The sequence below is a fragment of the Arachis hypogaea genome, chromosome 12, assembly GCF_003086295.3.
Source record: "Arachis hypogaea cultivar Tifrunner chromosome 12, arahy.Tifrunner.gnm2.J5K5, whole genome shotgun sequence".
Taxonomy (NCBI): Eukaryota; Viridiplantae; Streptophyta; class Magnoliopsida; order Fabales; family Fabaceae; genus Arachis; species Arachis hypogaea.
This window is the reverse complement of record NC_092047.1, coordinates 115,750,198-115,771,563: the sequence shown is the minus strand read 5'-3', so window position 1 is coordinate 115,771,563 and position 21,366 is coordinate 115,750,198. Positions and strand designations below refer to the sequence as shown.

The window sequence follows — 21,366 nt, the reverse complement described above, 5'->3', positions numbered from 1 at the left end:
TTCATCTTCTCTATTACAATTTTCATTCACAATATTGTTATAACTGTCATCTGCATATGTTTTCTGCAAATCATGCGATCATTTTATAAAATCACCTTTTAATCATTCAAATCTGCATCCCTATTCCATTTTCTATGTCTAACAGTATAGTGCTGCAGGTTAGTATATAAGCATTAGTGTTATTAATTTATTGACATAATTAAATTTGAAAATGAGAGGGAAGAATGTCATCATCAAATAGTAAAATCAGAATGTGTTTACTGTGTATGGTGTTCACTTTTCTGTAAAAGAAAAAAGGCATGAGTGTTTGTATGTGAGTGAGAGCATCTAGCAAAAGCCTTAAGAGAGTCTGAGTGACTTGTAATCTTGACAATTTGAATTCTGAATCCGTTTAGTGAAAATCCCACCATTTTCTATGGTGGGAACTGGATCTAGATTCTACATTATTGGATTCGAACCAGGATATATCACTGAGTAACTCTCTTCTAACTTTCATCTCTTTATTAGCATGTTTATTTACTGCATTTCATGAGTTCTCATAAAATTGTTATAACCTGTCATACTAGTACTTTTGAGATTGTTTTGAAAATTTTCCTGTTGAAAATTGTGTGAATGTTCTGATAGGTTTATTAATCTTGGTTAGTGGTTGACCTTGTGTCATCTCTTTTGAATAGGTGGGCTTGTTATGGTAAAAAATAGTTTATATGTTTATATAATTAATTTTTTTTCTGTAACAAAATCATATTCCGAGATATTGATGTGGTTGATTCCCAAATTGAAAGAGATGTGCTTGACAAGTTACATCCTCACAAAGACTTGAAGGAGCTAAGAATCAAGGGCTACTGAGGTACAATGTTTCCAGAAATAAACAACAGTTGTGAGTTGTGATTCACTTACATTCTTCATGTTCCCAGCGTTTCCAAATCTCAGACTTCTGACAATCAAAAGATGTGAAAATTTGAGATCTCTTGAGATGGTGTCAGAGTTACAGTTCCTCTGGCAATTATCAATTAAGAGATGTCTTAAGTTGGAGAACATAAGGCTACCTGCCTCTTTAAGCGATCTTAGAATTGGTGAATGTCCATTGTTCGGTGAATGTAGACGGAGGAATCGCCACATTAAGCCTACTATTTCCCACATCTCCACCATTTATGTTGCTAGGAGACAGATTTCAAGATGATTCGAAATCTTAAAACAGGTGAAGGATGAACCTTTTATCATCTGTATTTCATTCTTAACCTTAGGAATCATCATTCTGTAAGCCTTATATCTTATTTTACATACTAATGTCTAGCTTAAGACAATGGAGATAGGAAGGCATTGTAGAATCATGGAAACACTTTTTTCAGCATTGTGCATTGGATACTGATGGTGAAATAGATATGGTTTCAAATTTCAGGGCAACGTTGAACACAGCTTATTGGTCCAGAGGATGAAGGGGATGAATCTTGAGAAGTATAGTGAAAGCTTCAAACTCTCATTTAGTTTTTTGTTTTCACAAATTCACAATACATGACAATCCTTAATATCATAATCTTCTTCTTTTTCTTTGACCAGTTACATCACCTTACTGTACAACTAACGTGGCTTTGAATGCTTTGACTGAATCAGTACCCTGTCGCACTATGGGATTTACAGCAAGAATTGAATAAATTCACGCTCCTTTATGGCAATCCTCCTATATTCATATATGAAAATGGTAAATCCCTTTCACTTTGGCATTTCTGATAGTTCTGTATTTTCGAACTAGAAATCATAGATGACCATTAGGTGCACATAGAAGGTTACTCACATACCTACTCAAGGATCAACAAATACGTTATGTTTCATCATCCTGATAAGTGAGCATCTTAAGTTCTATTGAAATGCATGCATTTTATAATACTGTATAGTTACTGATAAAGTTTCGGTTTGCAACTTTGCATTATCATGTGGATAGGTCAAAGAACACCAAGCAATGCATCATTACAAGATGAGTCAAGGGTCAAATACTTGCATGGATATATTGGTGCCACACTTGATGCCTTGAGGTATGGAAAGTGCATCTAGATTCTTCTATTTTTGTGCTTTTGAAATACTAGAGTTAACATTTTTTTCAGAACTGATTCATGGAAATTAAAAAATATTTTGCATTCGGATGGCTTTATAAAATACTAAAGTAAAAGCTCTTCCGTATTCAGAGGGCTTTATAAAGTAAGCCCCCCCCCCCCCCCTCCCCCTTTTTCTTTTTTTAGATGTTTTATTAATTCAATGTATATCAAATAAAATTAGTGTCAAAAACTTTACCCTTCAACTTGGAATCTATTAATAAAACCATGTATACACTTCTTGTGTTCCCTAATTTTCTATTTCACTGCATTTTTTTTTCCCGCAGAAATGGATCAAATATAAAGGGATTTTTTGCCTGGTCTTTTTTAGATTTTTGAGTTATTGGATGGTTACAAAGTAAGCTATGGCTTATATTACGTTGATAGAAATGATCCAGAATTGAAGAGATATCCAAAACTCTCTGCAAAATGGTTTAATTTGTTCTTGAGAGGTAGAAGAAGCACTTCTATAGTTGGAGCTATGAAGCTTGTAAAGGATCCATCGCATATTTCTATTTGACACTTATTTGATGAGTATAGGTTGTTTAATTTTTTAGCACTGGAGCTTAATGTGGGAATGTATTGTAGAAGTAGAAACCTTTAGCATAATTTTTCATTTCTACATTCTATCACAAATGTTGTCAAATACTCATTAAAGCTGTCACAAAAAATATATATATGTTAGCTAGATCAAATCAAAATCAAATTCCTAATTCCTTTCATGAATAGAATTAATTATAAATCTTTTTCTTTTTTAGTTTAACTTAATTTTAGGGATTTTATGGTTAGAAATCTTTCTTTTATTTTAGGCTAGTATTTTCCCTTCTTTCCTATTTTCTAGTTATTTCTATTTCTGTAATTCCTCTATAAAGAGGTTGATTCTCTGTACATTTGATAATATAACTTATTCAAACACTTCAACTTGGTATCAGAGCAGGATCTCTGCACTGTGCCTCTGATTTATAGCTATGGCTGACAGTTCCTCAGTCATTAATCCTGAACAGAAGGAGAACACCACTCCTACTCCATCAGATTTCAAATCTGAGCAACGGGTTCTAGTTAGTGGTGACTCCCATTCAGTTCAGATCACCACATTTCGACTCAATGGGTCAAACTATCTTAGGTGGTCTCAATCAGTTCAGATGTATATCCGTGGAAGAGGGAAGATTGGATATCTCACCGGTAAGCGAAGCCAGCCTAACATCACTGACCCGCAATATAATGTGTGGGATACCGAAAATTCTATGGTGATGACATGGCTGGTGAACTCAATGGAGGAGGATATCAGCAGTAACTGCATGTACTATACCACTGCCAAAGAATTGTGGGATAGTGTCAAGGAGATGTACTTTGATCTTGGGAATAAATCCCAGATTTATGAACTTACTCTAAAAGCTAGAGAAATTCAACAAAGGAGTGACAATGTCACCAAATATTTCCACACATTGAAGCGGGTGTGGCAAGATCTTGACCACTTCAATAACTACAAGTGGAATTCAGCTGCTGATGCCAAACACCACCAACAAACAGTGGAAGAAGGGAGGATATTCCAGTTTCTTGCAGGCCTCAACGTGGAGCTAGATGAAGTTCGTGGCAGAATTATTGGAAGAGCAATCCTACCTTCAATTGGAGAAGTATTTGCTGAAGTTAGAAGAGAGGAAACTCGTAGAGCTGTGATGATGGGGAAAAGCAAGACTGAACAGACTTCTTTGGAGTGTAATGCACTCTTAGTGGCACCTGCTGCACTTAAAAGTTCATCAAATCAGAAGCACCACTCCAATCTTTGGTGTGACCACTGCAATAAACCTCGTCACACCCGAGAAACCTGCTGGAAGATTCATGGAAAACCAGCACATCTTAAAGGCAGCAAACCTGGTCCCAAAATACGCTCTACCCCAGTTGCTCATGAGGCTAAAAAATCATTATATGTTAGAATAATGTCATCCACATATACAATTAAGATGGCAGTTTTATTAGCTGCTGAATGTTTATAGAAAAGTGTATGGTCAGCTTAGCTTTGAGTATAACCAAGTCCCTTCACCACCATTCCAAGTCGTTCAAACCAGGCTCTTGGGGATTGTTTCAATCCATAGAGAGATTTCTTTAGTTTGCACACTTTATTCCTCCCTAGTTCAGCCTCAAATCCAGGTGGAAGTTTCATGAAAGGAATTAGGAATTAGGAATTTTTCATTTCTACATTATATCACAAATGTTGTTAAATACTCATTAAAGCTGTCACAATATATATATATATATATAATGATAAAATCAGAAGGATAATATTTAAAGTTGTCATTGGTCAGATAAGTTTATCATTGTTCTTTATCTTATAATTTACAAATTATTAGAAATGGAACCTCTTTTATACATACCATGTTTTCTTGTACCTTCACCAACGTTCTAAATCCTAAAAAGAAATATCATAAACCAGACAATTTAATAAAACATATTAAACTATCTACTAAAACTGTAAGATGATATTGAAACGTGCCTGTACTAATTAACTGTGAAGCAAAATGTGCTAACTTGGTAAAGTTGAAAATGATGAAGACTAATTTAATCGAAATCATTGAACCAGATGCCTCACTTCTAGTGGATTCACATTACATCTTGTCTGTTAACAAAAACAGAAAGGTGAAAAATTTTTTATGGTATAGAGAAGCGTGAATGGTAGGTGGGTTAATAAATAAATGTACAAGTGGATATTGTTAAACATTTTGCAGCTAAAGATCCGTTGTAGGGAGCATTTTAAAAATGGAAAAATGAAGACCAAAGGCATCTCACAGTAGCTTTGGAGAAAGAAAACAAGAAGCTTCACGTGAACTTTGTCATGAAGACCAAAGGCAAAAAGCATATGAAGTCAACATATATTATTATTGGTTAATTATAATAATCTCAGCATGCACCACATTACAGTAATACTTACACTGAACTGCTACCCCTTCCATAACCTCTGTGTTTGTGAGTGAATTCTGAGTTTGGAGTGCAAACAGAAACCGCTTCCTTTTCCTTCTCTTTCTTACTTTCTTGCTCTTGTGAACATGGCTGCTGAACTTGTTGGAGGAGCTTTTCTCTCTTCTTTTCTCAATGTTCTTTTTGACCGGCTGTCTGATCCTGAGATCATCAACATGATGAGAGGAAAGAAGGTTGACCAGAAGCTGCTTCAAAGGCTGAAGACCATTCTAAATGTGGTTGAAGTTGTGCTGAATGATGCTGAGAAGAAGCAGATCACTGACTCTGCTGTCAAAAGGTGGCTCGAAGATCTCCAAAATGCTGTCTATGATGCTGATGACTTGTTGGATGAAGTCGCTACCAAAGCTGCTACTCAGAAGGATCCACCAGGTAACTTCTTGTCTCGCTTTCTCAATTTGCAAGATAGGGAGATGGTTAGTAGGATTGAAGAAATCATTGCTAGACTAGAAGATATTGCAAAACACAAAGATATCCTTCGTCTGGAAAAGATTGCAGCCAAGAACATGTCTGGGAGGATTCCTTCAACCTCCTTGGTTAAAAATTCTGATATATTTGTTGGAAGGGACAGAGAGCGAGATACCATAGTGAAATTGTTGTTAGATGATGTTAACAATGGTGAACTATCTGTCATTCCCATTGTTGGCATGGGTGGGATAGGAAAAACTACTTTGGCTAAATTGGTTTACAACGATGACATGGTGCAGCAAACATTTAATGTGAAGGCATGGGTTTGTGTTGGTGAGGAGGAATTTGATGTTCTTAAGGTGACAAAGGCTCTGATAGAGAAAACTTGCAGTCGTTGTTACTCAAATGATTTAGATACAGCTCAAAATCATTTGAAGAATGGGCTAGCAGGGAAGAACTTCTTGGTTGTTCTGGATGATGTATGGAGCAGTAATCGTGAGCATTGGGAAAGTTTTCTAAATCCTTTTGAATGTGGAAGTGAGGTAGGCAAAATTCTTGTAACAACACGTCTTGATACAGTTGCTTCTGTGGTGAAAACTAAACATACTGAAGCTCACAATTTGAGTTTGTTGGATGAAGAACAATGCTGGTCAGTGTTTGCAAATCGAGCATGGGATCCTGCAGAATCCCGAGATCATTCAGCTTTCGAAGAAATTGGTAGAAAAATTGTTGAAAAATGTAAAGGATTACCTTTGGCAGCTCAAACACTTGGAGGGTTATTGAGAGGGAAAGATAATGAAAAGGATTGGAATGATGTTTTGAATAGTGAATTCTGGGAACTCTCTGAGGAGGATAGTGGGATTCTTCCTGCATTGAGAATCAGTTATTACCACCTCCCATCATATTTAAAACGCTGCTTTGTTTATTGTTGTTTGTATCCGAAGGACTTTGAATTTGATAGAGATGAATTGACATTATTGTGGATGGCAGAAGGTCTTTTGCTACAACCAAAGAGTGGAAACACTTTGGAAGAAATTGGTTATGAATATTTTGATGATTTGGTTTCGAGATCATTTTTTCAACATTCTAACTCTGCTAAAAATTCATTTGTAATGCACGATCTCATGCACGATTTAGCATCATTCTATGGTGGAAAGCTCTTTTCTCGTATCCTTGAACTCAAGAATGCAGCAAAGCATGATACCAAAACTCGCCACTTGTCATGTGCTCGTAAGAATGATAAGGATTCGCGTATGAAGATCAGAGAAGCATGCAATAGGTTAAAACATGTGAGGACATTGTTGCAATTCAATTTGCATAAAGTTTTTGGAATCCCAGTGGGAGGTGGAGTAACCGTTCCTTGTGACTTACTAGAACAATTGAAGTGCTTACGAGTTTTGTCGTTTAGTTTTCGTTCAGATGATGAAAACTTGATGCATGGTTCAATTGGAAAATTGATCCATTTGCGTTACTTGGATCTTTCATACACATCCATCGTGACTTTGCCCGAGTCTTTAAGTTGCTTGTACAATTTACAAACCTTGAAGTTGAGAAACTGTAGAAAACTTAAAAAGCTTCCTAGCAAGATGCAAAATCTTGTGAATTTGCGTCATCTTGATGTTTTTGACACTGGTTTGGAAGAGATGCCAAAAAAGATGAGCGAGTTAAAAGATTTGCAATTTTTAAGTTGCTATATTGCGGGCAAAAATGAAGAAAATGGGATTGGAGAATTGGGAGAGCTAGCAAATCTTCATGGATCATTTTGTCTTGAGAAATTAGAGAATGTCAAGAATAGTAGTGAAGCATCGAATGCCAGGATGGATGAAAAAATACACCTGAATGCTTTGGAGTTGTGGTGGTCATCATTTGAAGAAAGTGAGGTTTGTGATTCCCAAACTGAAAAAGATGTACTTGACAAATTACGTCCTCACAAGGACTTGGAGGAGCTATCCATCAGGGGTTACAGAGGTACGATGTTTCCGGATTGGGTAGGGCAGTCTTCGAACTTCAAGATTACTAAGTTGGAGCTGAGGAGATGCAGGAATTGTTGGATGCTTCCTTCACTTGGACAGTTACCTGCTCTAACGAGTTTGGAGATTTCACATTGTGATATGGTGAAGATGATTGGTGGGTCATTCTATAAGGGTGATGGAACTCATCACCGTCAGGAGACACCCTTCCGATCCCTTAAATATCTCTTCTTCTCTAATATGTGTTGCTGGGAGGAATGGGAGTTATATGAATGTGATGATGATGATGATGATGCACCATTTCCTCAACTTGAGACACTTAGGATATGGGATTGTCCTAAGTTAAGAGGGGATTTGCCCAATTTTCTTCCGGCTTTGAAAGAACTTTTCATTACTGGATGCAAGCAGCTTGGTTGTTATCTGCCAAGAGCTCCCATGATACGCGAATTAAGAATAGAATGCAAACAGGAAGCAAGAATGCGGGAGCTACCACTTTCTATGTTGGAGAAACTAGTAATTAATGGAGAGCAGCAGGTGGAGTATGTGTTTGAGGCCATGACCCACACCCAACCAACCTCTCTCATACAGCTAGACATCTCAGAGTGCTCATCAGCCATATCATTTCCAGGGGATTCTTTGCCCCCTTCATTGCAAGAGCTGTACATCACAGATTGCAAGAATGTAGAATTCCCAATGCAACACCAACAACATGAGCCACTAAGGAGTCTTACAATAGACAACAGCTGCGATTCACTTACATTCTTCGCATTGCCAGCGTTCCCAAATCTCTTGTTTCTGACAATTGAAAGATGTGAAAATTTGACATCTCTGGAGCTGTCACAGTCACAGTCCCTCCAACACTTATCAATTTCAGAGTGCCTTAAGCTGGAGAACATAATAAGGCTGCCTGCCTCTTTAAGGGAACTCAGAATCGATGACTGTCAGTTGTTGGGTGAAGGCATAGAGAGGAAGGACCCCCACATTTGGCCATCCATTTCCCACATCCCCTACATTAATGTTAATGGGACATGGATTCGGTATGACTCAACATCTTAAACAGGTAACTCTTTTGCTCTTTCTCTGTATCGCAAAGCCACTTCATCTTCTCCAACATCATATTCATTCTTACTTCTATTTTTCAATTTTAAATGAATAGCTTATTCACCATTCAAGTTGATGGCAGGAGACAGTTTCCATGAGGACTCAACATCTTAAAGCAGGTAAAGCATTGTTTTTTCTCATCTATATTTCATTCTAAACCTTACAAATCCTCATTCAACATGCTTTCTCACAATGACAAGTTGACAACCCCCATCACATTCATTCAGTTCTATATTATAATAAAGCAAAACAGTGCATCAAGCTAAAACCTCTTTAAACATGTTACTCCCAAAAGGCCAAAAGAATAACAAGGGAGTAATGGACTAACCACTATCTATTCATTATGATTCACATTCTGTGTTTTTAAATTTTTATTATTAGTTACAAAAATTACACGAAATTTCATTTCCAACTAGCAGTTGAACTTTCAGGTCTCCAGCATTTTATAGTTTTCATGAATGTCCTCAATTGTGTGTACTACTCATTTATGTATAACCACCACTATCTATGTTTTGGCAAATGCAGAGAGTCCATTTTCAAATGAAAGGGTAATCAATTTTTTCTTTTTTTCTTTTTTTCAATTTTATTACTGTGTAGCTATGTAGTATATTTCCTTTCCAATAAGTGAGCATCTTAAGTTTCTTGATGAACCAAGATAATTTAATTTTAGTGCATTAAGATTTGGTGCTATATAGTTACTGATTAAGATTTGGTTTCCATTATCATGTGGTCATGTCAAAGAATACCAAGCAATGACTCATTACAAGATGTGTCAAGGGTGAAATACTTGCATGCATGCATGTATACGTGCCACATTTGATACCTTCAGCTATGAAATTTTTGTTGATACTTGAGACACATGGTATATACTTCTTGTGTTTCCTAATTTTCTGTTTCATTCCTTTTTTTTTTCTTTTCAGGAATGGATCAAATATGAAGGGGTATTTATTTTGCATGGTCATTCTTAGATTTATTTGAGTTAACGGAGGATTACAAAGTAAGCTATGGCCAATGATAGAGATATCCCAAACTCTCAGCAAAATGGTACAATTGGTTCTTGAGAGGCAGAGAAGAAACATTTCTACGATTGGGGCTATTGTTGCAGAAGTTTGGAACAGGGGAATTGCATGCTTAAGTAGTTGCTGGGATGTATAGTTTCTAAGTTTGTGTGATGTTAGCTGTTAGTTTGACGAATCTTGATGGCAATGCCTAAGGGATTCGACCACACACTAGTCTTTATGTCTTTTATTTTGGGTCTTAATCGAAAAGTTTTATGTTATAATTTATAAACTTGTATTATGAACTCCTAAATCTTAACAGCATGGTACTCTTTTTCTTTGTTCGGGTTTTGCCAAGTGAGTTTTTGATAATTGATTTCTTTTTATTAGATGTATATATTTTAAATGGGTAAAGCAACAAATATTTGTGTAAATTACAAACCTTTTTATTCTTTGTATAGATCAGATTAATATAATCAAGGACCATTCACACTTGGTTTTCTCATAGTTGGTGGAAGATGGACCCCATGATCTGTTAAGCATCAACTTATCAGTTCACTACTTTTGGATTAAAACATAAAAATTATTAACTGTAATATAAACAAACAAAAATGAAAGATAAAAATTAAAAAGTAGTTTTATGTTGAAATTATTTATTTTAAAGGTAGCAGATGCATGCAATCTGACAAAACACTATAACTTGTTTGCAAACAACATACAAGGATTCACAACTTTCACTCTTTTAAACAATAATTTTGGCACCTCATTCTCACACATGTTTTGGCTGCACAGCATTGTTATAGTGCAAAATTTAAATAGTAAAATTTACAGTAGATGGCAACAAAGTTGAAAATAAAATCATATGCTTTGGGTGCAAATTGCATTCCATTCCCTAGCTGGATAGCTGCAACACTAACACAGGAGCCAAAATGATTAAAAGGTGTCACATATAATCACACATTCCATCCCCTTGAGAGCCATTAATGTAGGCAGCATTTAAGATCCATGCTACATTATGAGCCTCTTTGGCACAACTAATACAAACTCCAAAAGGGTCAAGTTTCATGCCTATCTCTGTGATATAATCTACACAGAAATTCAAACTCAAACAACACTAAAATGCACCAGAATTAAACTACACTTAAATGCATCAAAATTAAACTCCTAAAAAATTTAGATAAGAAAATCTACTTTTGTAATAAAGTCAAATTGTGGTTTTGTACATTTCCATCAAGTGTTTTGTATCTTTCTCAGGATGTAAATTTGGCCAAGCAATCCAGCAGATAGCTACTACCTTTTCCTTACCAGTTGATAGAAACTTTAGTTGAGTACAAACTATCACCAATATTTGGTTCAATTTGAAAGTCTAATAGACTAATAGTGGAACAAATCACCATGATTAATAGACTAATAGTAGAAGTAGAAGGAAACCCATAGTAGTTCCCCCAAAAAATTATAGATCATCAGCATGATTTTTGGTTAATGGGGAAATCAATAAAAAATTTGCTTAAACTCAAACCTTATTGTCAAACAAAGATGAAGTTTACCAATTACAAATGAACTTGAGTATCCGAATAATGGACACTGCAACAGTTGAGGCTTTAACTTTTAGCCATATTGTTTGACTTAACAGAAGGTTTAGAATAATGGATCTCTTACCAAGAAGCTAAGACAAATATACTTGAGTATGGTATTGTCCGCTTTGGGGCCTCACGGTTTTGCTTTTGACGATAGGGATGCTAGCCAAAGCCCCCCACACTCACTCATCAAAACACGTCATGCTAGAGAGAGGTATCCAAATTCTTATAAGGCATGCTTCGTTCCCCTCCCCAAACGATGTGGGCCTTACAGCTTATTTGCTGATGTCATTGTAAATGTTATTCTTTTGCAGTTTATATAGTTAATTAATGCAGAGAATATTTCATATGCCTTAGACAAATACATTAAAATCATACCAAGGTTGCTGTTATTGCAGATATCAATTAGAAGTGATGCTGCTATCAACATAAGCACCAGAGGCAGAGCCTTGCATATATAAGAAAACAAACCTCAATGGCAATGATGTAAACTAAATTTAGACCCCTAATGTGCGAAAAACTAATACTATAAATCTTTTGTGCACATTTTTTAGATAATTAAAATGATAATAGAGGAACTTTGAGTTTTATAATTAGTTATAAAACAACATATATAGTTCTTAAAATAAATATTATAAATTTTATAGTATATTATACTGATAATAATATCATAAAAACTAATACGATCAATCTATACTTTTTATATATATTGAATTAATTGTTTAAGTAGTATTTTTAACTCTTAAAATAAAGAATTGTATTATAATAAATTCGGGTAGTATAATAAAATCTAGTTCTATCAATCTATAATGTTTGTGTGTGTGTATATATATATATTCAAGTATTTGTTCAAGTATTAAAAAAAAGTTAATTTTTCCCCTATTGGTTTTGATAAATTCAAGTATTTTTGCAACAACTTCTCTTAATATCATTGAATATCAATTAACTTCACATCTTATGATTTTATCTTAAAAATTAAAAAATTTATAATGAAAATATAATATATAAATTATTTGATCTATAATACAAAGTATATAAGAATAGAATAATATTTTAATAAATAGAATTAATTAATGACAAATAAATAATGCGATAATTTTTTTCTTACAAAATAATCTAATAATAGTGATAGCAATATATTCAAACACATTAATAATTAATAGATATTAAACGTTCAAATTTTTTTTATTCTATAAAAAATATAAGTAAAAAGTTATCTAATTTAAAAAAGTCATGAAAACAAACAAAAATATATTTAGATTTTTTCTCTTTTTTTTTGTGAATTCTGAAATAGTCATATTCCACTGATTTTGTAGACACAAAATAAATAAGTACCATTTTCTATCTCATGATATGATCTTAAAAATACAATTATATACTTACAAGGTCCACCAAGTATAGCATGTAGTGTCTCTAAAGTCTAACGACAGTTTCTATCATAGGACCTTCTAAAGTTCTAAAATATTTTGACATACAAAATATAGCCAAGTTAATGGTTGTCAAACAAATCAATAAATACATTATCAATCAAATATTAATCCATATGATAATTTGTCCAAATTCAATACTAAATTATATCGAAAATATAAATACCAAGAAAATATTTAATTGTGATTAAATCTCTCACATGTTAAACTCAATTAGTTTCAACACAAAATATTATGTTTCATGTGAAATTTCTTTTATAAAATAACTAATATAGATATCATGCTAATAAATAAGATAGGAAATTAAATTTATTTTTTAATAATTATAAAAATTATACAATACTAAAATTTAATTATAAATATAAAATTTATTTACAGACTAAGATCTAAGAAAAATTTTTTTACTGTAAAATAATTTTTTTTTAAAATTTAATATCACACATATAATAATAGCTCTAATAAGTTAATATTGACATCAATTGATATAAATATATAATAGAACTTAACTATACAAAAATCTTAAGTTCTATATTTTCGAATTTATTAATACTCATAACTAAAAATATGATAAAAAAATAAAAAATATAAGTAATTATCAAACTCAAATTATTTTAATATTTTAATAATCGATAAAATTTGAATTAAAAGTAATTTTTTCTCTTCTTTAAATTTAAACTACCAGAACTAATTAACTGTGAAGCAAAAATTTTTTATGGTATAGAGAAGCGTGAATGGTAGGTGGGTTAATAAATAAATGTACAAGTGGATATTGTTAAACATTTTGCAGCTAAAGATCCGTTGTAGGGAGCATTTTAAAAATGGAAAAATGAAGACCAAAGGCATCTCACAGTAGCTTTGGAGAAAGAAAACAAGAAGCTTCACGTGAACTTTGTCATGAAGACCAAAGGCAAAAAGCATATGAAGTCAACATATATTATTATTGGTTAATTATAATAATCTCAGCATGCACCACATTACAGTAATACTTACACTGAACTGCTACCCCTTCCATAACCTCTGTGTTTGTGAGTGAATTCTGAGTTTGGAGTGCAAACAGAAACCGCTTCCTTTTCCTTCTCTTTCTTACTTTCTTGCTCTTGTGAACATGGCTGCTGAACTTGTTGGAGGAGCTTTTCTCTCTTCTTTTCTCAATGTTCTTTTTGACCGGCTGTCTGATCCTGAGATCATCAACATGATGAGAGGAAAGAAGGTTGACCAGAAGCTGCTTCAAAGGCTGAAGACCATTCTAAATGTGGTTGAAGCTGTGCTGAATGATGCTGAGAAGAAGCAGATCACTGACTCTGCTGTCAAGAGGTGGCTCGAAGATCTCCAAAATGCTGTCTATGATGCTGATGACTTGTTGGATGAAGTCGCTACCAAAGCTGCTACTCAGAAGGATCCACCAGGTAACTTCTTGTCTCGCTTTCTCAATTTGCAAGATAGGGAGATGGTTAGTAGGATTGAAGAAATCATTGCTAGACTAGAAGATATTGCAAAACACAAAGATATCCTTCGTCTGGAAAAGATTGCAGCCAAGAACATGTCTGGGAGGATTCCTTCAACCTCCTTGGTTAAAAAATCTGATATATTTGTTGGAAGGGACAGAGAGCGAGATACCATAGTGAAATTGTTGTTAGATGATGTTAACAATGGGGAACTGTCTGTCATTCCCATAGTTGGCATGGGTGGGATAGGAAAAACTACTTTGGCTAAATTGGTTTACAATGATGACATGGTGCAGCAAAGATTTAATGTGAAGGCATGGGTTTGTGTTGGTGAGGAGGAATTTGATGTTCTTAAGGTGACAAAGGCTCTGATAGAGAAAACTTGCAGCCCTTGTTACTCAAATGATTTAGATACAGCTCAAAATCATTTGAAGAATGGGCTAGCAGGGAAGAACTTCTTGGTTGTTCTGGATGATGTATGGAGCAGTAATCGTGAGCATTGGCAAAGTTTTCTAAATCCTTTTGAATGTGGAAGTGAGGTAGGCAAAATTCTTGTAACAACACGTCTTGATACAGTTGCTTCTGTGGTGAAATCTAAACATACTGAAGCTCACAATTTGAGTTTGTTGGATGAAGAACAATGCTGGTCAGTGTTTGCAAATCGAGCATGGGATCCTGCAGAATCCCGAGATCATTCAGCTTTAGAAGAAATTGGTAGAAAAATTGTTGAAAAATGTAAAGGATTACCTTTGGCAGCTAAAACACTTGGAGGGTTATTGAGAGGGAAAGATAATGAAAAGGATTGGAATGATGTTTTGAATAGTGAATTCTGGGAACTCTCTGAGGAGGATAGCGTGATTCTTCCTGCATTGGGAATCAGTTATTTCCACCTTCCTTCGTATTTAAAACGTTGCTTTGTTTATTGTTCTTTGTATCCGAAAGACTTTGAATTTAATAGAGATGAATTGACATTATTGTGGATGGCAGAAGGTCTTTTGATACAACCAAAGAGTGGAAACACTTTGGAAGAAATTGGTTGTGAATATTTTGATGATTTGGTTTCGAGATCATTTTTTCAACATTCCAACTCTGATGATAATACATTTGTGATGCACGACCTCATGCATGATTTAGCAACATTTTATGGTGGAAAGTTCTTTTCTAGAATCTTTGAACTCAAGAACACAGAAAAGCATGATACCAAATCTCACCACTTGTCATATGCTCTCAACATTTATAATGATTCGCTTATGAAGATCGCAGAAGTATGCCAAAGGTTAAAACATGCGAGGACATTGTTGCAAATTAATTCGGCTAAATATGGTAGATCGTTTACGAGAGTAACTGTTCCCTGTCACTTACTAGAACAATTGAAGTGCTTACGAGTTTTGTCACTTCAATATTTTTTAGCTGATGAAAACTTGTTGCATCGTTCAATTGGTGAATTGATCCATTTACGTTATTTGGATCTTTCATACACATCCATCGCGACGTTGCCCGAATCGTTAAGTTGCTTTTACAATTTACAAACCTTGAAGTTGAGAAACTGTGATCAACTAAAAAAGCTTCCGTCCAACATGCAAAATCTTGTGAATTTGCGTCATCTTGATATTTCCGGCTCTTTGTTGGTGGAAGAGATGCCAAAAAAGATGAGCAAATTAAAAGATTTGCAATTTTTAAGTAACTATATTGCAGGCAAACATGAAGAGAATGGGATTGGAGAATTGGGAGAGCTAACACATCTTCATGGGTCATTGCGGATTGAGAAACTAGAGAATGTTAAGAATAGTGGTGAAGCATCGAATGCAAGGATGGATGAAAAAATACACCTGAATGCTTTATATTTGAGTTGGACATCATTTGAAGAAAGTGAGGTTTGTGATTCCCACACTGAAAAAGATATACTTGAGAAATTACGTCCTCACAAAGACTTGAAGGAGCTATCCATCAGGCGTTACAGAGGTACCATGTTTCCGGATTGGGTAGGGCAGCCTTCGTACCACAAGATTACTAAGTTGGAGCTGAGGAGATGCAGGAATTGTTGGATGCTTCCTTCACTTGGACAGTTACCCGCTCTAACGAGATTGGAGATTTCAGGATTTGATATGGTGAAGAAGATTGGTGGTGAATTCTATAAGGGTGATGGAACTCATCAGCATCAGGAGACACCCTTCCGATCCCTTAAATCTCTGGAATTTTATAATATGGGTTGCTGGGAGGAATGGGAGTCATATGAATATGATGATGATGATGATGCACCATTTCCTCAACTTGAGGAGCTCCGTATTTATAACTGTCCTAAGTTAAGAGGAGATTTGCCCACTTTCCTTCCGTCTTTGGAGGAGCTTTGGATTGAAGCATGCGAGGAGCTTGGTTGTTATCTGCCAAGAGCTCCCATGATACGCGAATTAAGAATAGATGGCAAACAGGAAGCAAGAATGCGGGAGCTACCACTTTCCATGTTGGAGAAACTAGTAATTAATGGAGAGCAGCAGGTGGAGTATGTGTTTGAGGCCATGACCCACATCCAACCAACCTCTCTCAGTTATTTACAGATCTCAAACTGCTCAACAGCCATATCATTTCCAGGGGATTCTTTGCCCCCTTCATTGCAAGACCTGTACATCCACGATTGCAAGGATGTAGAATTCCCAATGCAACACCAACAACATCACTCGCTACGGAGATTAGAAATACACAACAGCTGTGATTCGCTTACATCCTTCGCATTCCCAGCCTTCCCAAATCTCAAGTATCTCACAATTGAAAGATGTGAAAATTTGACATCTCTGGAGGTGTCACAGTCACAGTCCCTCGAACTATTATGGATTGAAGAATGCCCTAAGCTGGAGAACATAATGAGGCTGCCTGCCTCTTTAGAGACTCTCATAATCAGAGAATGTGGGTTGTTGGGTGAAGGCATAGAGAGGAAGGACCCCCGCATTTGGCCATCCATTTCCCACATCCCCCGCATTCGACTTGATAGGAAACTGATTCTCAATGACTCAACATCTTAAAACAGGTAACTCTTTTTCTCTCTCTCTATATCCCAGACCCACTTCATCTTCTGCATATGTGCACCAACATCATCATATTCATTCTCCCTTAACAAAAATTTTACTTCTATTTCCAATTTTAAATTGATAGGTTATTCATCAACCCACATCCCTACTATTGTAACCAAAGTATTCCTGTCCCAAGAAACTCATTCCTCAACTTCTACCCTCAACTCATTTCTACTCACGTTCATACTCTTGTGAAGTAACAGATTTTTCGGCTCCAATTGGGAATTGTAAGCGGCTTTTCATTCTTTAATGTCTGTTGAATTTTGAAACTAATTATCATGTGATGACAAACACCGGATTGAATTTGCACCGAGTTAAATTGTTGACTTCTGCTTTTGATGTGTGTGTATTTGTGTTTCAGCAAAAAGAAATTTTGGATCAAGGAGACACATGGGCCAATTAGAATGCAGCAAGGAGTCTCCCAGTGATGAGGATACAGCAACAATGTAACATTAGAGCCTTCTAAGAAGAGGTAGAATTGTACCTCAAGCAGCATTCAAATTTGGAAACTATACAGTTGAAGGTTTGGAAGTAGCAAGAAAATTAGAAAGTGAGAGGGAAGAATATCATCATCCAAATAGTAAAATCAGAATGTGTTTACTGTGTATGGTGTTCACTTTTCTGTAAAAGAAAAAAGGCATGAGTGTTTGTATGTGAGTGAGAGCATCTAGCAAAAGCCTTAAGAGAGTCTGAGTGACTTGTAATCTTGACAATTTGTATTCTGAATTCATTTAGTGAAAATCCCACCATCTGTTCTAACTTTCATCTCTTCATTAGCATGTTTATTTACTGCATTTCATGAGTTCTCATAAAACTGTTATAACCTGTCATACTAATACTTTTCAGATTGTTTTGAAAATTTTCCTGTTGAAAATTGTGTGAATGTTCTGATAGGTTTATTAGTCGTGGTTGACCTTGTCTTATCTCTTTTCAATATGTGGGCTCGTTATGGTAAAAAATAGTTTATATGTCTATATAATTAATTTTTCTGTAGCAAAATCATATAACTATAGTGGCTATGAGATGAAGATAGTGATGTGGTTGATTGCCAAATTGAAAGAGATGTGCTTCACAAGTTACTTTTTCTTTTTAAGATTTCTTAAAGAGGGATAAAAATGGCATATTGGGGTGAGAGAGGCTCGAACTCTCGACCTCAGGATAACTCAGAAGCTATGAGACCTACGCGCTAGCCAACTGCGCCACCACCCCAGGATATATCTTTCAATGTGATATATATTTGATGAATTGAGCTTGGTGATCTGTAGTAGAACATTAAAAATTTAAAACCATAATTCCTTTGTAAATATGGGTGCAAGAGATAGAGAGACATACATAACAAATAAGATTTTGCCCTTTTATTAAAAATAAAAAACATTTCTACTTTCCTAATCCTAACATAATGACAGGTTTATTTAAAGTAAATTTATTTTGCTATTTTGAGGGGCATAAGTTTAATTTTCCTTTCTCGTGAACATTTTTATCCTCTTGAACTAGCGCGGCAGCAACACTTGCTCATCATTATCATCGAGGTCAATACTCTCCAGTGGCTGCAATTCTGATTCCATTTGGGCTATCATTCCTGCTTGCTCTCTGTCCCTTGGATACGTCCAATAAAGTGCTTTTGCCAATGCTGCAGCATTTCCTCTATCCGCTTTAACGGAGGACGAATCTCCATTTCTGATTTGTTTATATCCATAATGTCAACAATAGGAGGAGCGATTGACGCCAATATAGTTGAACGAGACTTCTCTGGGATTATCTCTGCAAGTATTGGACTGTTGATAATGTTAACTAAACATTTTTTGTATGTATGGTAAGAGTCATATGGGTACGTACTTGTTTGTTGCTGAACCATTCCAGCTCATGAAGAAACCCATGATGAAGAGAGCAAGGGCGTGCAAGAAGGGAGTGGATGGATCATAAGGCAATACCAACAGCAAGAGGAGCAGCTGAACCAACGCTTATCTGTGCCATTATTATTTTACCCCCAAACAGAGCTGCTACTGAAATAGCAATGATGAACATGGTCCAAAGCAACGCTGTTGTCTTGTGTGAAAATCCAATGAGTTCTAACCAAAGTGTGGCAAATGAGAACAATGCTGACCATGGAATTGACCCAGATACACCCTGTGCCACAATTACCCGAAAAGATGGGATTCTCATAACTGATTTTACTTCTTTCAGCATATCTTTCATTCTGGATAGTGTGGATCATTAGCAAAGAGGTGTACTAATACACCTGCTATGACACTGATAAGGGCAACAAGGTGGTATGCCAGTAAATGAAGTTGATGCTAGAATTACAGCCAAGGGTCCGCCAAGAATGCTTCCAATGTTTCCGGTTAATGAAAGCCACCCAAAAGCCATGCCACGGTTACTGTCATTTGTGCAGTCAGCAACCAGAGATTTAGTTGCCGGAAAAAAAATGGCAACTCCTATCCCATTTAAAGCTCTTGAAATTGCCACCTAGTAATAATTAAAATTAAATGGTGATCTTGGTGTGATATGTTGCAATAAGCAAATAAGCTCAGAGCAGCGGGATCTTCTTGAAAAGTTTTACCAACTTCTTTGTACACCGCTGGAAGCAGAGACGAGTCTGCGTTATCCATTATGTTAACCATGTTAATCATCACCAGTGTCACCGTTGCACTCTCCCATTTCATCTTCATCTTTTTCTATTTCCAACTAAGACCATAAGATATGAGAAACTCAAGGTTGACTTGGACTAGCTGTGAGAGATGAGCCACCACTTTGCTTGGTTTGCACAACACCATCATTTTACATATACTGCCATTGAAATTGTGATTTTCGTCCACATTTATAATGCTAGTAAGAAAGTCTTTAGCCCAAGAAGTAATACAATTACATGAAACCACCATTTGATTTTAAGCCTTCAAGTATGATTATTATAAGAATAAGGGTTAAGTATTTTTTTAGTCTCTAAAATTTGAGGCCAAAATCAAAATCGTTCCCTACCTTTTTTCGTTATTAAAATCATCCTCAACGTTACAAAACGTTATAAAATTGCCCAAAAAATATTGTTTTTGGACAAAAGGACGATTTTATAATGTTTTGTAACGTTGTGGATGATTTTAATAATGAAAAAGGTCGGAGACGATTTTGATTTTGGCCTCAGATCTTAGAGACGAAAAAAATACTTAACCCCTTTTTTTTATATTGATTATTTTTAGAATTTGAGACTTAATTCTTTCATAAAATGTTAGTGAAGATATGTATTTCAAATTTTAATTTTAAGCTTTTAACTATTTTATATTTTTTATTTACATGACATCGGTTTTACTGGTTCAACCAGTAATTTATCGGTTGAACCAATAAACTAATAAACCAGTAATTTGATTGGTTCGATTACCGGTTCGATTCTGACAAATATGCATAGATGCTTTGGGAAAAAATGATGATTGATGAATTGAGTGAAGATATTATCAAGATTCTACATGGATGGAAGGAAATAGGTGTGTAACCAGCAACCACTCGCAATTGAACAGATCGAGCAAGTTCAAATTGACGTAACATGAAACCTATTAATGCGAAAGCGCCGTGGAGAGCAACAAAAGTCCACAGACCACCTAATTGACACCAACGGGCACCAGCCCTTACTCTTTCTCAACTGAAAAATGAACTGAATGAGTAACCTACAAAGTGTGCATTCAGATTTGTTGATAGAACAAATAATTTGGATTGCTTAGCTGAGTCAATTAGTGAGATACATTATGCCATTTGATTTAGAATCAAGTTTTCTGTTTTGCTTTGTGATTTTATTATTAGTTACCAAAATGACATGTCACAGTTTTCTGTGTGAAGTAAGGGAGAATAATTTTGTTAATTTTTCATGTTTGGTTCCACAGTTGATATCTTGAGGAATGGAAAGGGCATCTAGATTCTTCTAGTTTTGTGCTCTTAATATACTCAGATTTTTTTTTTCAGTTCTGATTTATGGAAATTTAAAATATATTTCATACACAACATAAGCTAAAAGATATTTTGCATTTGGATGAATTAATAACATAACCCTCCTTCCCCCTCCCTTTTTTTCTCCTTTTCAGATTTTTTTCGATATAAAATAAATCAAATTTGGTAAACTATTAATAAGACCAAGTATAAGCATCTTGTGTTTTCTAATTTCCCATTTCATCCCCCCAAAAAAACCCACACAGACAAAAAAAATGGATCAAATATATTTAAAGGGGTACTTTGCTTGGTCCTCCTTAGATTTATTTGAGTTATTAGATAAAGTAATCTTATTAAGCTATGGCCTATACTATGTTGACAGAAATGACCCTGAACTAAAGAGTTCCAA

At 35.2% G+C, this 21,366-nt stretch overlaps 3 protein-coding genes, 1 non-coding gene and 1 pseudogene across 7 annotated transcripts; 3 read left to right on the top strand and 2 right to left on the bottom strand.

Moving 5' to 3' along the window:
- Positions 1 to 3: 3 nt before the first annotated feature.
- On the top strand, positions 4 to 4,386 carry LOC112728532 (uncharacterized). Of its 2 annotated transcripts, none has more exons than XM_072210206.1 (5): positions 4 to 1,198; positions 1,381 to 1,455; positions 1,612 to 1,699; positions 1,940 to 2,030; positions 2,375 to 4,386. In XM_072210206.1, the coding sequence occupies exon 5, from the start codon at positions 3,056 to 3,058 to the stop codon at positions 4,079 to 4,081; it is 1,026 nt and encodes a 341-aa protein (XP_072066307.1). In that variant the 5' UTR covers positions 4 to 1,198; positions 1,381 to 1,455; positions 1,612 to 1,699; positions 1,940 to 2,030; positions 2,375 to 3,055; the 3' UTR covers positions 4,082 to 4,386. The 2 variants fall into 2 exon arrangements, with proteins under 2 accessions (XP_072066307.1, XP_072066306.1); XM_072210205.1 differs by having other exon boundaries at positions 1,063 to 1,198; positions 1,400 to 1,455.
- A 579-nt stretch (positions 4,387 to 4,965) lies between these two features.
- Positions 4,966 to 9,874, top strand: LOC112728525 (putative disease resistance RPP13-like protein 1). 2 transcript variants are annotated; one of them, XR_003166272.3, is made up of 3 exons: positions 4,966 to 8,495; positions 8,592 to 8,655; positions 9,457 to 9,874. XR_003166272.3 is itself a non-coding variant. In XM_025778691.3 (3 exons), the coding sequence occupies exon 1, from the start codon at positions 5,129 to 5,131 to the stop codon at positions 8,489 to 8,491; it is 3,363 nt and encodes a 1,120-aa protein (XP_025634476.1). In that variant the 5' UTR covers positions 4,998 to 5,128; the 3' UTR covers positions 8,492 to 8,495; positions 8,619 to 8,655; positions 9,457 to 9,874. The 2 variants fall into 2 exon arrangements, 1 of the variants encoding a protein (XP_025634476.1); XM_025778691.3 differs by having other exon boundaries at positions 4,998 to 8,495; positions 8,619 to 8,655.
- Positions 9,875 to 13,512: 3,638 nt separating this feature from the next.
- On the top strand, positions 13,513 to 17,807 carry LOC112728527 (putative disease resistance RPP13-like protein 1). Of its 2 annotated transcripts, XR_011869026.1 has the most exons (3): positions 13,513 to 17,005; positions 17,131 to 17,275; positions 17,410 to 17,807. XR_011869026.1 is itself a non-coding variant. In XM_025778694.3 (2 exons), exon 1 carries the CDS (start codon positions 13,644 to 13,646, stop codon positions 16,998 to 17,000), a length of 3,357 nt encoding a protein of 1,118 aa, XP_025634479.1. In that variant the 5' UTR covers positions 13,513 to 13,643; the 3' UTR covers positions 17,001 to 17,005; positions 17,410 to 17,807. The 2 variants fall into 2 exon arrangements, 1 of the variants encoding a protein (XP_025634479.1); XM_025778694.3 differs by lacking the exon at positions 17,131 to 17,275.
- A 365-nt stretch (positions 17,808 to 18,172) lies between these two features.
- On the bottom strand, positions 18,173 to 18,257 carry TRNAM-CAU (transfer RNA methionine (anticodon CAU)). The gene is given in 2 exon segments: positions 18,173 to 18,208; positions 18,220 to 18,257. It is a non-coding gene; the product is annotated as a tRNA-Met (tRNA).
- Positions 18,258 to 18,454: 197 nt separating this feature from the next.
- LOC112730653 (uncharacterized) lies at positions 18,455 to 19,741 on the bottom strand (annotated as a pseudogene).
- Positions 19,742 to 21,366: the final 1,625 nt, after the last annotated feature.

Coding starts and splice junctions, on each gene's coding strand:
- LOC112728532 (XM_072210206.1), top strand. CDS start 3,056: ATGGCTGACAGTTCCTCAGTCATTAATCCTGAACAGAAGGAGAACACC.
- LOC112728527 (XM_025778694.3), top strand. CDS start 13,644: ATGGCTGCTGAACTTGTTGGAGGAGCTTTTCTCTCTTCTTTTCTCAAT.
- LOC112728525 (XM_025778691.3), top strand. CDS start 5,129: ATGGCTGCTGAACTTGTTGGAGGAGCTTTTCTCTCTTCTTTTCTCAAT.